The following is an 18,566-nucleotide window of genomic DNA, read 5'->3' as shown; positions in this document are numbered from 1 at the left end:
CTGAAGTCGCATAGGGTCCCCAAGTCAGAACTGACCCCTCGGCAGTGGGTTTGGTTCGGTTTTTGGTGAAGCCCTCGAGCCTCTAGACCCAGGGCCCGGGTTCCCGGTCGGGCGTCGTCCTCGCCGCTTCCACGGCAGGTGGGCTGGGCTCGGACGGAATCGGCGGGATCGGGAGCTCTTCAGGGACCGCCCGAAGTGGACAGCCTCCCAGACATAAGTATAAACGCGGTGCCTAGTCGATTCCGACTCACAGCGACCCGATAAAACAGAGTAGAACTGCCCCGCAAGGTTTCCAAGGAGCGCCTGGGGGATTCGAACAGCCGACCCTTAGGTTAGCAGCCATTGCACTTAACCACTGCGTCACCAGGGCTTCCATAGGTTTAAAAAAAAAAAAAAGATATGCGTAAACGTCGATTGAAGGGTTCGCTATGAGTCGGAATCGCCTGGATGGCAACCGGTTTAAATGTGGACATATAGGATATGGTTTAAAAAAACCCAAACCCAACGCGTTGTGGTTGTGTGCACTCCGACCCACGGTGACCCCTGTACAGAGTACGCCCAAGGGTTAGAGACCAGGCCGAGCCCATCTGCCGGAAGGACCGCAAGCCCGGTCTGCAGCTCTGCGCCTGCGCCACACGGCCGCGGAAGGGCGGCTTTGCCCACGTAGCCGCTAGGAGGCGCTGTCCCGTTCCGGCCAACTCCCAGGAACCCCGACGAACAAAGGCCGCTCGCCCTTTGCTCGGGTCAGAGACTAGGAAGAATCATTTCCGGTGACGGGAGCACGTCACTTCCTCTCGAGCCCGGCGTTTCGCCGGTGGATACCCGCGCGGCGTCGACATGCGTATCGAAAAGTGTTATTTCTGTTCTGGGCCCATTTACCCAGGCCACGGCATGATGTTCGTCCGCAACGACTGCAAGGTGAGGCGTCTGAGGCCAGCGCGCGCCCGCGGGTCCCCGCGATGCTCCGGAGGTGGCTTTGCGGAGAACTCCGGCCTAGGCCTCCGCCTGGGGGCTTCCTCTCGCGGGCGCCCCGAAGGGGATGGTCACCGGGGCACCCTTGTCCGTGAGGTTCAGCGAATCTGGTCGGAGTCTGGAGAAGCTGGGCTTCTGTGAGGCGGCCCGGTCCCTCCCGCGGACCGGACCTGAACCCCGGAAACTGTCTAGTGCACGCCCAGGCAGAGTCAGCAAGGAGGTGACATTTGTTCTGGGTCTTGAAATTGGAGTAGAAAAGAGAAGCTCTGATGGGCGGAGGGAGAGTGCATAGTTTGAACAGAGGCACCAAAGGAGTAACTGCATCTGTTTGGTTAAGTGGTTACTGGATTGTAGGTGATGATAGAGGCTAGGACTCTAAGTACAAACATAATAGGTCTATAAATAAATACAGGTAGGGCCTGGGTGTGAAAGACTGTGAGTGATATATGAATTCCCGTTTCTGTTTTTTTTTCAAACACGTATTTGCTTTCTCTTACCTTTGCTTCTGAATTCACTGGGTGCTTATTAAAAATATTAATTCCTCTGTTGAGTTAGGACCTCTAGGAGTCGAGGGAGAGGACCTGGGACTCTGTGTCTTTAACAAGGTGATTCTGACGCACTGAGGAATTGCAGTTCCTGTTTCAGCTCCCTATGTCTCCATTAAAGCCTGAAGGTATTGACTCCATTAAATCAGGAGCACGTGCTCCTGCTGAAGTTGAGCGCCCGAAGTTGTGAAGTTAAAAGAGCATACAGAAGGTTTGGAATACGCGCTCTCAGGAGCCTAGAAAGAAATGCAGAGGGAATGAACCGAAGGATTGCCAGGTCAGGATCTGGTTCACAGTGGACAATATGACATTGTGGATAATCTGGTCATCATGGCTTTATTATTGTCCAGTGTTTTTCAGTTGGATGTTGGAATCAGAACAGTAGATTGTGGAAACTGTCTAGAGTTGAGTATTGATCTTGTAGACACAGTGGAAGATCAAGATGATGAGGTGTGGATAACAAGGACAGTGTTGAATTGACTTTGAGCCAGCTTGTTCTAATGAAGAACCATGGGTCCAGAACAGAGTTGACTGCGAAATAAGAAGAGGTAGAGGCCTTGAAGCCCTGATAAAGAACAAGTATCTCATTTTTTCCTATGTTGATGTTTCCCAAATCTGTTATTTCCTTAGGTCCAAATCTGCATTTTCACCCAGACAGGGAAATCCTACTTGTACCTAACACTGAACCTCCTGGAAAACAATTCCTTATTACCTCAAATCTTTTTGTCCTCTGAATTAGTACCACTGTCATCTGCTTAGACATTTTTGCTAGAAACTTGAGACTCTGAATCTTTCCCCTTTTGTATCTAGTTATCAAGCCCTCCCAGTTCTACAGCTGCAAGGGTAGTGATGTCCTTGCTCTTTCTGCCCTCCTGCCATTTTTGTAGATAGGCAGTTGTCACTTTTATAGCCTAACTAGTCCTTCTGTCGTTCGTTTCTTAGCTTTAGAAACTCTCTTCATAGAAACTTTCTCTCTTAGCCTTATTAGGTAGCTTTTTTTTTTTTTTTTTTAATTGTGCTTTAAGTGAAAGTTTACAGTTCACATTAGTTTCTCGTACAAAAACTCATACACACACATTGTTATGTGACTCTGGTTGCTCCCTCTATAATGTGACAGCACACTCCTCCTTTCCACTCCGGATTTCCCGTTTCCATTCAACCAGCTCCTGTCCCTTTCTGCCTTCACATCTCGCCTCTGCACTGGAGCTGCCCATTTAGTCTTGTGTATGTACTTGAGCTAAGAATAAGAAGCACACTCTTCACGAGGGTCATTTAGGTAGCATTTGAAGGGCAGAATTAGTACGAATGCCCTGTATTTTCACGGGCTTTGCAAACAGGACAAGTACACCTTTAGTGAGTGCTTGGTAAGTGTGTGTTGCATCAGTGGACTAAGAAAGGGTTGAAGAACTTTGAGGCTAAGGTATTAGATAGTATTACTTGGATGCTGAAGACTGAGTATGACAATACAGGACTAGATTAAAAGGGAAATTTGAGCCATGAACTTGGCCTCGTACACAATGCATCTACCACTTACCCAACTGTAGAAACCACTTTCTCAGATGTGTTTCCATATTATTTTATACATGATTATCGTATAGAGTTTTCATTCCATTGTTTCTATCCTAGTATGATCTTTTGCTCTCTTTTTTGCAAAATGAGGCTGTCCCATCACTACTAGACTTCTCAAGGTGGGGTACCATGTTTTGTCCATCTATCTCTAGCACCTGGTGTAACATCAGGCACGTAATAGATGTTCCTTATTTGCTGATTGAATCCCCTTCACGTCTTCAGGGACTTCAGTCTCCTTTGTACTTTTTAGGTACCGCCTGTTAGATTTGGAGTTCAGACTTACTTCTCTGTAACTTCCCATTGGCCTGATTGGAATTGAGGAGACCCAGGAGGAGGTCAGCCCTCTCGTTAGATAGATCTCAGACATGAGGATTTACCTAGGGATTGCCTGTTGTTGTTGTTAGGTGCTGTTGAGTCAGTTCTGACTCATTGCAACCCTATATGACAGAGTAGAGCTGCCCCATAGAGTTTCCAAAGAACAGCTGGTGGATTTTAACTGCCAGCTTTTTGGTTAGAAGCCGAGCTCTTAACCACTGTATCACCAGAGCTCCAGAGGTTGTCTAGTACGTATTAAGTTTAGGAGGCTTTTCCTTAAGAGGTAGTAGTACTTTGGTTGGAAATATTCAAAGTATTAATAAAATTTACTGATAATGATTTCATAGTGGGTTACTCCCTGAGACTACAGTAGTTTTTATATTTTCTAGTCTTTGAAATTAAGTCAAGAATGTAGACTTACTTTCACTCAAATCTCTTAGGAAAAGGCTTTCCAGGAGGTGTGGTTCCAGGTCAGATTGAACTGGTTTCTTTCTAAGAGAACCGTGTCCTGGCGTGTAGGGTGACCGGCCTGCAATTCTCCACAGAACAGAGTGTACGTAAAATGAAAAGTATCGCGGGATGTGGTGTATCCACAAGCATGCTGTCGTCGGATGTTGATGAGTCGATTTTCCACTCTTAGTGACTCCATTTGACAAAGTAGAACTGCCCCGTAGGGTTTTCTGGCTGTAGTCTTCACAGGAGCCAGATCTTTCTCCCGTGGAGCTGGTGGGTGGGTTGGTTTGAACCCCCAGCCTTTGGGTTAGCAGCTGAGTGCTTAACCATTGTGCCATCATGGCTCCTTTCCACAGGTATATTTAGTCTGAAATGTTAAATTGTTCATTTTGACCTATTTTGTTATGGGTCATGCCTTCTGCATAATGAAAATTAAACTTTTTTTTTTTGTCAAGATCCGTAAACCCCAAATAATTACTTTTTTCCTTCAGATTCCCCCCATAACATACACACAAGTGGTTATGTTGCTATGGTTGTGTGCCTTCAAGTCGATTCCGACTTGTAGCAACCCCATAGACAGTGGAACTTCCCCATAGGGTTTCCTAGGCTGTATATATTTGTGGAAGTAGATTGCCAGGTCTTTTCTCCTGTGGAGCCGCTGAGCAGGTTGAACAGCCGACCTTTGGGTTAGCAGCCAAGCTCTTAACCTTTGTGCCACCAAATCAAAAAACCTAACCCATTGCTGTCAGGTCAATTCAGAAGACTCATAGCCACCAGGACTCCTTAATAACACATTACAAAGTACAAAATAGTGCATTTTAGACTTATATAATGGTGGCACAGTGCTTAAGAGCTCAGCTGCTAACCAAAAGGTCGTCAGTTCGAAAGATTGGCAGTTTGAATTCACCAATCCCTCCTTGGGAAACCCACCCTATGGGGCAGTTCTACTCGGTCCTATAGGGTCGCTATGAGTGGGAATCAACTCAGTGGCGGTGGGTTTGGTTTGGACTGAGCCATTTCAGGAGCACACGGAAGGATCACTGTTAAAGGATCAGATTTTTTGGGGATGAAGGTGGAGAGTTAAAGCAGGACGGAGTCTTCCCAGTAGGACTTTGTACATAGTTTAGAAAACAGGTTTATTGCCAGTTTTAGTCACTTTTGAAATTATTTTGTACTTTTAGCAAGATAGATGGAAATAATCAAAGGAGATTCCTAAATGGCTGTTTGAAACTTTTATCCCCATTGAGATATATAGAAAGTGAATTTTGAAAATTGTCCTGAATTGGAAAGAGACCTAAATGATTTTCCTTAAAATTATTCCTTTTATTTAAGGTTTTATTGTTACTCTGAAAAAATTAGTAGTATTTAATCATATTTTTGGGGCTGTTAGCCTTTATTTGGGATGATGGCTGATAGCCAAAGTAGCCCTCATGTTTCTAAATAAGGTTGTGAGTAGGTAGGAGAAATTGTGCGTGAGAACCATTGTCATTTTTTGTCTGATGGGGGTTAACACTTGTAATAAAAAAACTTCTAATGATGACCTTTCAATTTTTTAATTTACGTTTCTTATAGGTGTTCAGGTTCTGTAAATCCAAATGTCATAAAAACTTTAAAAAGAAGCGCAATCCTCGCAAAGTCAGGTGGACTAAAGCGTTCCGGAAAGCTGCTGGTAAAGAGCTTACAGTGGTGAGTACAGCCAGCTACCAGCATAGTGTTTACATTTCCCCCAAATTTTGGTGTTTTTGGAATATGTGATTTAACTATCACAAGGCATCCTGTAGCATGATCGATTAGTGCTTTATGTGTATTTGGTTATGAAAATAATCTTATTCTCACATGATCCTGAAAGTGGTAATTCTGGAGAAAGGAAGAAAAATTCTCCATGTAGTTTGTAGAAGTGATTTCTCTTATTCTCCAAAGCTGTTTTTAGTTCTTGCAAACAAAGGAGAAAATCATTAAAATGTGTGAAGCTGGAAATTCTGGACAAAGCTTTTGAGGGGAAGTTAAGGGGTGAATTGAGGAATTCCTGAGCAGCAGCGAAGGCTCTGATGAGGTTTATAATAGACTCATGTATCACTTCCTAGGTTTCCTTAGCAGGACTGTTTGAGAGCAGAGAAATTAGTTAGTAGTGTTGGTGGGAGGAGGAATAGCGCAGTCAGGGGTTAGGGAGTCCCATGGGGTGAGCCCGTTGTCATCATATTGCTGTACTGAACTGATGTAGGAATCTGCTGAAGCTTGTCCACATTTGACCCCTGTAAAGGGAGGAGCTAAAAGCTGCTGCATAGCCTGCTTTTGTTGGAGGAAGATCTTTAAGCTGGCCCCTTCCTCCACGACCTCGTCCTCCCCCAGAGCCTTTTTCCTACCTCCATTGTTTCAGGGCAGGGTCTGCAGGCACTTGCTGTGGAGCCCTTTCGTGGCTTCCTTAAAATCAGAGGTTTGCAATGGACTTAAGGAAATGTTCAGACAAGATGCAAGGCCAAATCACAGTTTTTGTAACAAGTAATTTTCAGTCTGGATGAGAAGCATAGCACTTCAAGTGCAGGCGGCACCTGCATGAATGAAGGAAGAATGTCAGCCAAGGCCATTGACTGGTGACCAGTTACCTTGTCATTTCTGAGGTTACTGCCACCTGGATAGAGATAAGTGCATGTAAATAGAACAGCTAAATACAGAGTGAACGCACTTCCTGTGCCTGTGTCAGATAGATGTGAAAACCAAAAGATACCTGTAGTTTTTCCAAGAAACTTGCAGGTTTTCCGAAGTTAATTTACATATTTTAGGATTAGTGGCATCATTAACTGTCAAAATACCAACTTCGAGAACTGGCATCTACATTTGGAGGAGACCTGAAGACTCTCAGGCTAGCACTACATTTATTTGAAGATGTTTGGTTTCACACTTTTGTGCTGTAACAGGCATTTAGGTTGAATCATAGGAAATTCTTGATATTTGACTGTTTTTAATCTATGAAAAATGGCAATTTCATATTGTTGAACCTAATAAAAAGTCTTCTGACCGAGTCTTACCTCAGGATGGGATATTAGGGAACCTTTTTTAGTTTGTTTATAATCCCCTTGATTGTTAGACATGCCCTTCTGGGAATGGGGACGATACTGTCCCCTCTCCTCCCTTTGAGAATCGCTCACATGCAGAGGTGTTTTCAGTAGGGGTATCTTATACAGAGAGGATGTAAAGGAGAATAGGTTTTGAAAACTTGTATTCTGTGAGAGCACCCTGGAGGGGAATCTTAGTCTGTGTGGTTTGACACCCTGAACTCTTAGGAAAAAGAGAATAAGTTTTAAGAAATGGTACCATTCTACCTGTCTTAAACCGTGTGTGTGTATATGTACAGAAGTGTATATATTTCTCTCTCTTCCTTCTGTAGGATAATTCATTTGAATTTGAAAAACGTAGAAATGAACCTGTCAAATACCAGCGAGAGCTGTGGAGTAAAACTAGTAAGTCACAAGAGAATACCAGGAATTTTTAAGAGAGACTGGCTTGGGCTGTTACCTTAATTTTAATGTCAATTGTTTAAATATTAATTTTATTTTCCTTTTTATTGCTTGGCTTTTATTATTCTACCCTTGCTTTAATGGTTCTTGAGTATTTGTGTTTTTTGTTATAAGCTATCCAAAAATCCTCTTCAGAATTGGCTGATATATCTGTTATAAATACAGTGTAATTATTAAATTGGCTATTATTTGAAGTGTCCACACAGAGATATATAAGCATCCAGAAATCTGAAGGAAAAAAAGAGATGGAGAATAATTTTGTGGTGGGGAGTGTGGCATAATCAAAATATACACAAAACCCAGCATATTTTACTAGATCACTTTGGGGCTATAAACAGTCTATTTAAATAACTTAGAAAATTTAGTGCCCATGTAAAATTTAAAAATGCAGCTATTCAGGTGATAATTTCTAACAGAATTTCTTCTGAGTGCTTGGTTTAATGAAGCTACCCCTGTTGCCAATGAATCGAATCCAACTCCTAGTGACCCTGTAGGACAGCATAGAACTGCCCTGTCGGGTTTCCAAGACCAATCTTTATGGAAGCAGATTGCCAGGTCTTTTCTCCTGTGGAGCTTTTGGTAGGTTTGAACCGCTGACCTTTGGGTTAGCAGCCAAGCGCTTAACCACTTTACCACTGGACTCCTTAATGAAACTGCAGGCTACTGAAATTAAAAGCAATTATATTTAGTTTTTGTCTTTTTTTTCCCCCTGAAGTAGGCTGAGACTTTAATAAAGTAAAACTTAGGTGCCTCGAGGTGCTTATAGATTTTTCTGTGTTCTTGTGTGTTTGAGCCTCAGCCCTGCTTTCTGTTTCCCCCCATGGCTCCCTTACGCAACCTTTAGCTGTTTCTGATTATTGGCTGTGAGGGTGATAGGGTTTGTTAATAGAAGTCCCTAAGGTTTAGAATTCCTGAACTTTATTGCCCTCCTATATTTTTTTTTTATATTAGCTCATAGAGCAGCCCTTTGAACACCTTTTCCTCCGTCAGCCACAAGACCTCCGGGAGGAACAGAAAACTTGTGGACCTTGGTAGTAGTATGTGACACCTTCTCCAGCTTTGTCTAAGGAGCCTGCTGGCCCAGCGGTTAAGCGCTGGGCTGTGATTCTGTGGGAGAAAGACCTGGTGATCTGCTCCCAGAACGATTTACAGCCTAGAAACCCTTACGGAACAGTTCTGCTCTGTCACTGTGAGTCGAAATGGACTTGATGGCACCTAACAAAGCTTTGTTTATCCTCCTGAACAATGTGGAGTGTTCAGAGTTGAGATTTGTGTTACCTTTTCCACATAGCCCTAAATGGTCTGCCTCTTTTTCCTTCTCTGATTACATAAATGTGGCAGCGATGCTACTTTACGCTTGTTAAGTCTTTGACCCAGGAAAGTTGCAGCTGTGTGAATAGTTTGACCAGATAATTTTTCTTGTTCTTTTTTTTTTTTTAAAATAAGGGCTCTCTCTTTACTTCCTGTTTTGTAATTAGAGGAAAAAGTTAAGTTCTGAAAAGCAGTTGATTTTATTGAGTTTATTTGGCAAACAAATAACACTGATTAAAAATCAAGGATTTCTGAAGAGATTAATAACTTTATAGAATAATCCAAAAGGTACCCTTGTCAAGACAGTTTCTTAGATTTCTGGGTGTTTTCACATTTTGGAAAGTTCTGAATCATTTCTGGTCCCCATTCAGTTTTACTTCGTTTTGTACCTACCTGAAAAGAGCGTCTCCAGATGGTTTTTACATATTTTATAGCTGCTTCTAGTTGGTGAATGGCTTGACAGTGAGTCTGAGCTGCAGATCCCATTTAGTCATAGTGGATATTTAGTTATAATCTCCCATGCTGGTTTCACGTCATAGAGCTGTGCTTAGACTTCATATTATTTTAGCGATAATGTTTTCTGCAGTTTTCTTAATTACTTTAGTTCAGCACACATTTATTAAGCACTGACTCTGGCAGTACCTTGTTTCTTCTGGGAATATGTAGATGAATAAGGCACACGTAGCCCGTGCCCCTTAGGTGCATTTTACTGAGTTTCCCTATTGTTTCTGTTAGACGGTAATTGGTTCAGGTATTATCACAGAGTCTGACTCCCTTACCCCGCTCATATATTTAATTGTAAATTCTGTAAGAAGCAGTGCTCTGTTGATTTTTTCCTCCCCTGAACAGATTGTTACCTTTCCGTTTTGGGATCCTAAAAATAGACTTTTCAGAGAAGATCTGCTAGGTAGAGAGAGTATGAGAGTCTTCTGAAACTTAAAAATGTTTCCTGCTAGTTTGCATAATTAGTAAAAAAAAGAAGTTATTCTCAGTTAACCAAAACAGCCCCACTGCTGTTGAGTCAATCTTGACTCATAGCAACAGAGTAGAACTCCCCCATAGGATTTCCAAGGCTATAAACCTTTACAGAAGCAGACTGCCACGACTCTCATGTGGAGCGGCTGATGGGTTCGAACCCCCAACATTTTGATGAGCAGCTGAGCGCTTTAACCACTGTGCCAGCAGGGCCTCTTTAATGTCAGTAGTGTTCCAGAAATCATATATTGCCCTCTGAAAAGATTGGTTGATTCTCCACATCCCCAGTATTCCAGTATTATCTTGTCTGTGAGAACCTACTGACAGTAGTTTTATATTCATTAGTTACCTTACTGGGTTACGTGCGGATGTGGATTGGGCGGCATTTGTCAAGCTGCTGATGGATGTAGACAGAAACAGCAGTAGGAGAACTTCAAAAGCAAGAATACTAGGGACAGTAGTTTGTGTTTTAACCCCTCAGGTGTCTCTGTGCTATAGATCAAGTTTTAATATTTGTTAGGTGCTTTCTATATTTAAAGCGTTTTTGCTTTTATAGAATGTTTGAAAATACAGCATATTATTCTATGGAAAATATTTACCTGCCACTTGTGTTTATTCCTCTTCTGAGTAACTTTAAGGTGTGGAAATAGCTCTGAGTACTGGAACTTGGCCTTACGACTCTTTTTTTGAATTCCGAACCCATTGCTGTTGTGTTGGTTCTGACTCATAATGACCCATAGGACAGGGTGGAACTGCCCCATAGGGTTTCCAGGGAGTGGATGGTGGATTCGAACTGCCAACCTTTTGATTAGCAGCTGAGCCCTTAACCTCTGTGCCACCAGGGCTCAGGGGATAGGAACTCGTTGCCATCAAGGCGATATTAATTCTAAACTTAGAGCGTGTATAGATTTAGAGTTGATGTTTTCTTAGAGTTATCCATACAGATGTCACTTTAATACTAGAGGCCTCATGGAGCCTTCTGGTGAGCTCGTTAGGTCTGGATGGGGCCAAGATTCTGCGTTTCTAGACAGTTCCCAGGTGGTGATGATGTTGACATAATTTCAGACTCACCGAAAAGTTGCAGAAATAGACTTCTTGGATATTCTTCCTCTAGATTTCCCAAATGTTAACATTTAATTGCGTTTAACCTCTCATCTTTCTTCCCTTCTTATCCCATTCCCTTCCTTCTCTTGTATAATTTTTTTCTAATAGTTTGTCAGTTGCATACGTGATGCTCCTTTATCCCTAAATTGTGCAGTATTGATACAATTCTATCTAACGTCAGTCTATTCAGATTTCTCCGATTATCCCAGTAATATCCTTTGTAACAAGAGTGGTGAGAACAGTACATATCATCTCTCTTTAGTCTCTTAACCTGGAACAATTGCCGAGTCTTTCTTTACGCTTTATAACATTGCCATTGTTGAAGAACATGGGCCAGATACCTGGTATAAAATCTTAGTTGGGTAGGTTCAGGTAGTGCACCTTGGTAGGACCATCACAGAAGTGATGCTGACTTGTCGCCAGTGCGTCAACGTGAGGCGGCGCCTGCTGTCGATGAGTCCCGTGACTGGCGATGTTGATTCTGGCTGCTTGGTTACGGTGTGTCTGCCATGTTTCCGCACTGCAGGGTTGCACTTTTACCCTTTGTACGTAGTAAGTGTCTTCTGAGGAGATACTTTAAGACCATGTGAATTTACTGTAATTCCTCATATTGGCAGGTGACCGACTGTATACTTTAAGGAGTTAGACTGGGAGTTGTGCTGGTCAGTGCAGCAGTAGCCACAAGCCACGAGGGCTGCTGAGCACTTGGAATGTGTCTCACTGAGGTGTGCTGTAAATGTAAAACAGACACCAGATTTTGAAGACTTAGTATAAAAACAAGAGTGCAAATTCTGCATTAATCATTCTTTTATATTGATGTTGAAATGAAATATTTTGGATATATTGGATTAAACAAAATATATCATTAAAATTAATTTCATCTGTTTTTACTTTTTTTAATGTAGGTATTAGAAAGTTTAAAATTAAATGTTGTTCGTCTTATACTGGACATCGTGGTATAGATTCAGAGCTCTCTTTTGGCCAGTATAAGCTCCTGTACACATTTTCCAAAATAGCTGTATTTTGGTGGTTGGGATGGTGGCAAGATTGATGATTGGTTCATTCTACCAATATTTACTTAAGTGCTGACCATAACCCAGGCACTTGAAGAAAAAGTGGTGATCATGACCAGAAAGGTGCTGTCTTCATGGGGATTACAAACTAAGGACGGTATTAAAAACCCCACCCATTGCCATTGAAATTAGTTGCATTTAATCCAAGTTCTGTGTAGAATAAAATTTGAAAAGCGTTGGACTGGTTTAAAGTAGAAGGTAAATGTAGTCGAAATGAAGGCTTTCACAAAGTAAACACGAGAGAAGTGATATTTGTGAAAGATCAAGTGAGTCAGTGGTGTCAGCCAAGAGTACATACTTTCTTCACCCCTTAGTAGGGATTGTCTTGGCAATGAATTTTTTTCTTTTAAATACACTTGTAAATCAGGCATTCAGAATAAAGAAATACTTTGTTAAAATACTTGTTGATTAGAATCTTACCGCTTGGATGTGCATAAATGTGCTGCTAACTTTTATGAATTTTTTTTTGTAGTTGAAGCAATGAAGAGAGTTGAAGAGATCAAACAGAAGCGCCAGGCTACATTTATAATGAACAGGTAGGAAACTTGTGTAAAGTAATGCTTGGAAAAATAATTACTGGTAGAAATCTAGAGGCACTAGTTTGTTTTTTTTTTTTGCAATTTTTATTTTGACGTAATTTCAGATTTAACAAAAACTTGTAAGAATATTACGAAGATTTACTGTATATATTTAGTATCATTGCACCACATTCACTTTGTCTTTGCTTCTTTCTGTGTATAGTATGTTGGAGACGTGACACTCTTTTCCTCTTACATATACCTCAGTGTGTATATTCTAAAAATAGAGCCCTCTTACATAACTCTGCTATAGATATCAAAATCAGGGAATTACACTGATACAATACTATTACAAAGTCTACAAACCTGATTTAGATTTTGCCAATTGTTCCAGTATTTCTTATAGCAAAAGAAATCCTGGCTCATGCGTTGCATTTAGTGGTCATATCTCTTCAGCCTGCTTCAGTCTGGAGCAGTTTCTCATCTTTCTTTATCTTACATGCCATTGACATTTTTGAAGAGACTAGGTAAATGATTTTTATAGAATGTTTCTCAATTTTGTCTGATCATTTTCTCATGATTAGATTGAGGCTAAGTACCTCTGGCAAGAATATCACGAAGTGATGGTGTATCCTTCTCAGTGCATCCCCTCAGGAAGCACATGATATCCCCTTATTGGTGATGGTAACTTTGACCACTTGGTTAAGATTGTGTCTGCCAGGTTTCTCCACTGGAAAGCTACCATTTTTTTCCCCTTTTTAATTAATACGTATATTGGGGCAGATACGTTGAGACTCTGCAAAGAGCCTGTTCTTCAGACTTGTACTCACTGGTTTTAGCATCCATTGGAGAGAGTCTTTCCTGAATTAATTACTGTCGTGATTGTTGGCAAGTCGTTTTTTTTTTTACTAATTCTGTCATTTCTTCTACATTTATTATTCGGTTTCTCATGTAAGAAAGAGCTTTCTTTTCTCCCTTTGTTTCATTCATTCATTCATATCTCTGTGTGTTCGTGGGTCTTGTGGCATTCAGTGGGCTGTAACTCTTTACTGTTGTCTATTTTGATATCCTAAGTGCACAGGGGAAACCCTGGTGGCGTAGTGGTTAAGTGCTACGGCTGCTAACCAAAGCATTGGGAGTTCAAATCTGCCAGGCATTCCTTGGAACCTCTATGGGGCAGTTCTACTCTGTCTTATAGGGTTGCTATGAGTTGGAATCGACTCAACGGCACTGGGCTTGGTTTTTTGATTTTTAAGTGCACAGGTTGGCCTGTGGGAGCAGCATCAGGTGTTCTCCTAGGCCTCATTGTTTTTCAGCCGCTTTCTTGCTTTATGCCTAACAGAATGTTTAAGACTTATCTTGTACTTTCTGTCTTCCCACCTGGAATTGGCTGTTCACAGTTAGGATATTATTATAGTCTAATTACTATGGATGTCTGTTACAGAAAAGAAGCAGGTGCCAGCAGCTTTGTGATTTAAAAAAAAAAAAATGTTAAAGCATTACAGAAAAGAGGTGTAAATGTTTGAGAAGTAGTCTGTTAGCATTTTTGTTGAACGACTTTCAGTGTTTTGTGCTCTCGTATTTACTGAACGATTTAGAAGTTAGGTAACGTAGAGACTGTGGTATCTGAGGAGAAAAGATGTAGGCACTTTAACAATTTGAGATTGTTTTCTGAGATAGAGCACTGTGGTGTGTGTCATAGAGGCTGATTTCTGTTAATTCTTTTCTTCATTAAATGCCATTTCTCCACTGACTCACTGAATATCTATTGAGCTCCCATTTTGCCCCAGATGCTGGACTAGGCACTAGGGTGCAGTGGATGAAGAAGTTGGTAGTGTAGGAACCTTGTTTGAGCTAATTAAAAAAAAAAATTAGAAACTGGAAAATCATTATGAGTTTGAGTTGTGAAGGAAGAAAATGTGCCTCTCTAAGGCTGAACAGGTGGCTTTACCTTAAATTTGAGGGTAAATGTAAGATAGATTCTGCTTTTTTGTGAGTAATTTTAGAGGACAGGGAGACTCTTCATTCGTTTGATGATGCTCTGCTCTGGATGGACTGGGGCGGGGGTGGGGGAACAGAAGGGCAGCCACCTGGTTTCCATTCCATCTGTGTGACTAAATTAATTAATGAAACTTAATAACCGCATTGTGAACTAATGGCTTTTAGAGAAGCTTTAGTAACTGAACTTTTGGCTCGATTTGCCCTATTCTAGGTTAAAGAAAAATAAAGAGCTACAGAAAGTTCAGGACATCAAAGAAGTCAAGCAAAATATCCATCTCATCCGGGCTCCTCTTGCAGGTGAGTACTGCATAGCACAGGAGTTGTTTGCTTTAAGCGGGGAGATAGAAAATCCAGCCTTCTGTGGTCTGTGTAATTGGGTGTCGCCTAACTTTTAAGGGAAGTCTTTTTCATTTATATATTAATCTTTCATAGTACATTTATGATGTGACGTGATTTATAAAAATGTGGTTCATTCAGTGTATTTCCTAGTCAGTCTATTGCATGTGGTCTTTCTTTTCCCCTACTCATAAAATCTTGTTATGTTAGCTCTCCAAGTTAAGCAAAATGATTTGAGTAATAATTTCATAGGTGATTTTGCATCACACCTGTCTTGATTAAAGGACTATATTTTATATTAGCGGTTTTCAAACTTTGGTTGGTAGCAGGATTACTTGGGATCTTGGTGAAAATACAAAGGCCTGGGCCCTTTGCGTCTGGGCCTCTGTGTTCTTTATTAGCTTTCCTGTGGATTCTGATGCACACTAAAATTTGAGAACTATCTTATATTTAATCCTTCTCTGTGTTTAACTTAATGTTATTCAGTAGTTTGGGCAGTTCATGTGCCTGGTTTCTTTTGTGAAGTTCTAGAAAACCAGTCCTATTTAGCCAGTGCCAAGTACAATTTGTTATATAATTTAATAATTTATGCAGATTATTTAAAAGGTAAGAAATTTTGGTGAGATTTATTTGTAAATTTGATTCCATGTCAGCCTTAATAAAGGTCAAATTCTGTAATCACATGTTAAGTAGATGTGCGTAAAACCTAGATTAGTTTTGCACCAAATTTTATTAAAACAAAGTAGGTAAACCCATGGAGAATGTGTATAATGCATTCCATGCGTGGATGACATGAACTGACACCTGGAAAAGAACAGGAGTGAGCATTGTATCTAACTTTTTAGGTAACCCTCTTTGAGGAAGGTGGTAGAGAGTTCAGAGCAGGGACCCCAGCCCCAGAACGCCAGAGTTTACATCCCAGCTCTTCGACTTACTAGGTTTACTAGCTGAGTGACCTTGGGCAAGTTACTTAATCTATGTGCTCAGTTTTCTCATCTGTAAAATGGGGGTTGCAGTGAGGGTGAGATGAGCAAATACATGTGACGTGCTTACTTAATGCAAGGGATAGCATAAGTGCCATATACATTTTGCTATTATTATTTTTACATATCTTAGAAATAGCTAATAATTATTCTAAATCATTCCAGGTCCTTTGTAAAATGTTAGTATGACTTCTGCAAGGTGACAGTGAATTGATAAAGTTTTTTTTTTTTTTTTTTAAGGCAAAGGAAAGCAGCTGGAAGAAAAAATGGTACAGAAATTACAAGAGGACGTGGATATGGAAGATGTGTCCTAAAAATCTCACTGTCTGTAACCATTTCTGTGTGTGCAATTGAAAACTTCTTTGAAGACTTGGAACTTCTAAATGATTGATGTATTTTTTACATAAGGTCACTCAAATGAAAGGTGATTAAAAATACATCTCTCTGTAAAACCTCAGATGTTATAGATGTTTGATTATATCTCAGTGTTAAATCTTCACTGATGTGTAAATAGGAAAATTCTGTTTGTAACTACAGAAGTGAATTGTGGGCATAAAATGGTCTACGTTTGGAGAATGTCATTGCACGGCATCTGTGTAGTGACAAAGATTCGTAGCTAATGATACACAAAATAAAATTTTCTTTGCAGTAATTTCCTCCCTTTATTAGTATTGTAGAAGAGGGGGACACAACAAGGCACTGACAATCTGTATGAAAATTGGCCTGGTGATATTTTTATTTTGTTTTTAAGATTTTCCGTGTAGGTTAATAGCATCTTAGAAGAGCGTAATGGCCTTGTAGATGGAAGCCTCATTATGTTGAACTGTTCTGACTATGTTTAACTTTCTGCTAGCTAGTTCTGGAAGTTGGAGGTGAGAGCTAAATAGAAATGGCACAAAATTCTATTAATTTCCACACTGTAGAGTATTCTGTTCTAACTTGAGATTCCTGGTAGAGCAAGCTTTATTTTTCCAGATTGGCATTGAGTTAGAAGTGGCGGGATCCTAGTGCCTTTTAAACTTTGTTGCATAGTTTTCTTTAAAAAAGCTCGTAATTTTTGGAAAATAGAATTCATGTATAGAGTGTGCATTATTTGCACGTAAGATGAAATCTTTTCTAAAATGGGTGCCTACATATTATTTAAAAGTTTTAAACAAAGCCCTGGAGTATCTATTACTTCGGAGAAAATAGCTTACCCCATACATACTATTGAGTAGGAGAGATATTTAATTAAAGAGAAGTGCAGGTAGCCTCTGACTTACAATGGGGTTCTGTTCTAATGACTGTGTTGTAACTTGGTTCTGATGTAAGTCAAATACCTCTTTTTTTGAAGTTTTCATTATTACTGCCTTTTATTATCAGAATCTGATCTTTGAACATCTGCGAGTGAACATCTGAGAATAATACCATCAGGAAATTATGTGCTGCAGCACTGTCTGTAGTACATACAGCTCACAGTAACATGTGCTGCAGCACCGTGTATGGTACATACAGCTCACAGTAGCATGTGCTCCAGCAATGTCTATGGTACATACAGCTCACACTAACATGGGGCAGCACTGTCTATAGTACATGCAGCTCACAGTAACATGCTGCAGCACTGTCCATAGTACATACAGCTCACAGTAACGTGCTGCAGCACTGTCTGTGGTACATACAGCTCACAGTAACGTGCTGCAGCACTGTCTATGGTACGTACAGCTCACAGTAACGTGCTGCAGCACTGTCTATGGGACATACAGCTCACAGTAATGTGCTGCAGCACTGTCTATGGTACGTACAGCTCACAGTAATGTGCTGCAGCACTGTCTATGGTACATACAGCTCACAGTAACATGTACAGAAACAAAAGATGTTTGTAATAACGATTCATTGTAGCTCCGATACATCCTAAGTCGGGGACTACATGTACTTAATATTTCATGTTTCTATATTTTTACATTGCTTATGACTTGAAATATATTAAGACTATTAAGTAAATCTGTCAGTTTTACATTGGTGTTTTTAAGGCAGAATTTAGATTACAAATGCTGCTTAGGTTATATAAATAGGGAATTTCGACTGGCTGGAGTGTGAGAAGACCTTCATTCCAGTGTAGTTCTACCTCTATGTTCTTATTTGTAAAGTGCAGTTTACTTGTAAGTAACATTACTTCCGTGAAGATCAAAGTAAGTGATACATGCAATGGAAGACATTTGTTAAGGCTCTTATAAGTAACATTACTGCCGTCAAGATCCAGATAAGTGTTATGTGCAGTGAAAGACATTTCTAAAAGTTCTTGTAAGTAACATTGTTGCTGTAGAGATCAAGGTAAGTGATATATGCAGTGAAAGACGTTTCTGAAAGTTCTTGGGAATTTTTTATTCCATACCATATTCGTATTTTTTTTAATATAAAAATGTTTGAAGTTACATATTCTTAGGAAACAAGTTTTCTCTCTTGCTAGTTAGTGAACATGATGCCTTTGCCTTGAGATCAACAATTCGGAAAAATTGGGTTGAATTGACGTTGCATCTCAGGTTTAGCATCCAGATGGTTCTCTTAATAGTTTCATAGCATTTTGAGACCCACGATATCATTATAAACAATATGGATGTAAATTCCACAGTTTTAGTCTGTAAGCTTAGTGAGGATCACTGAGGTGAGTTGTCCTTTTACAGTGTTGCGTGAGGGGTAGCATGATACAACGCTTAAGGCTACTCTTGGTTCAGCTTATCTGGCTGAGACTTAACGCCAGCTTGTCAGCACAGCGCAAAAGCACAAAGTTTTCCAGACACAATATAGGATTGTCAGTCATGGAAAAGAATTTTCTTGTATGTATACCTTATGCAACCTTGTAAAATTGCAGGAATAAACTCCCACATTTAAAAAAGTTTTCTCATTTCTTAAAAATAGA

The 18,566-nt window shown here is 40.5% G+C and overlaps 1 protein-coding gene across 1 annotated transcript; it reads left to right on the top strand.

Moving 5' to 3' along the window:
- The first annotated feature begins 775 nt into the window (after window positions 1-775).
- RSL24D1 (ribosomal L24 domain containing 1) lies at window positions 776-17,592 on the top strand. Its single transcript, XM_049852636.1, has 6 exons — window positions 776-918; window positions 5,427-5,540; window positions 7,240-7,312; window positions 12,305-12,368; window positions 14,563-14,648; window positions 15,911-17,592. The coding sequence occupies exons 1-6, from the start codon at window positions 838-840 to the stop codon at window positions 15,982-15,984; spliced, it is 492 nt and encodes a 163-aa protein (XP_049708593.1). The 5' UTR covers window positions 776-837; the 3' UTR covers window positions 15,985-17,592.
- Window positions 17,593-18,566: the final 974 nt, after the last annotated feature.

Source organism: Elephas maximus, chromosome 13, assembly GCF_024166365.1.
Source record: "Elephas maximus indicus isolate mEleMax1 chromosome 13, mEleMax1 primary haplotype, whole genome shotgun sequence".
Lineage (NCBI taxonomy): Eukaryota > Metazoa > Chordata > Mammalia > Proboscidea > Elephantidae > Elephas > Elephas maximus.
Note: the sequence above shows the minus strand (reverse complement) of the source record. Positions and strands in the feature narration are given on the sequence as shown.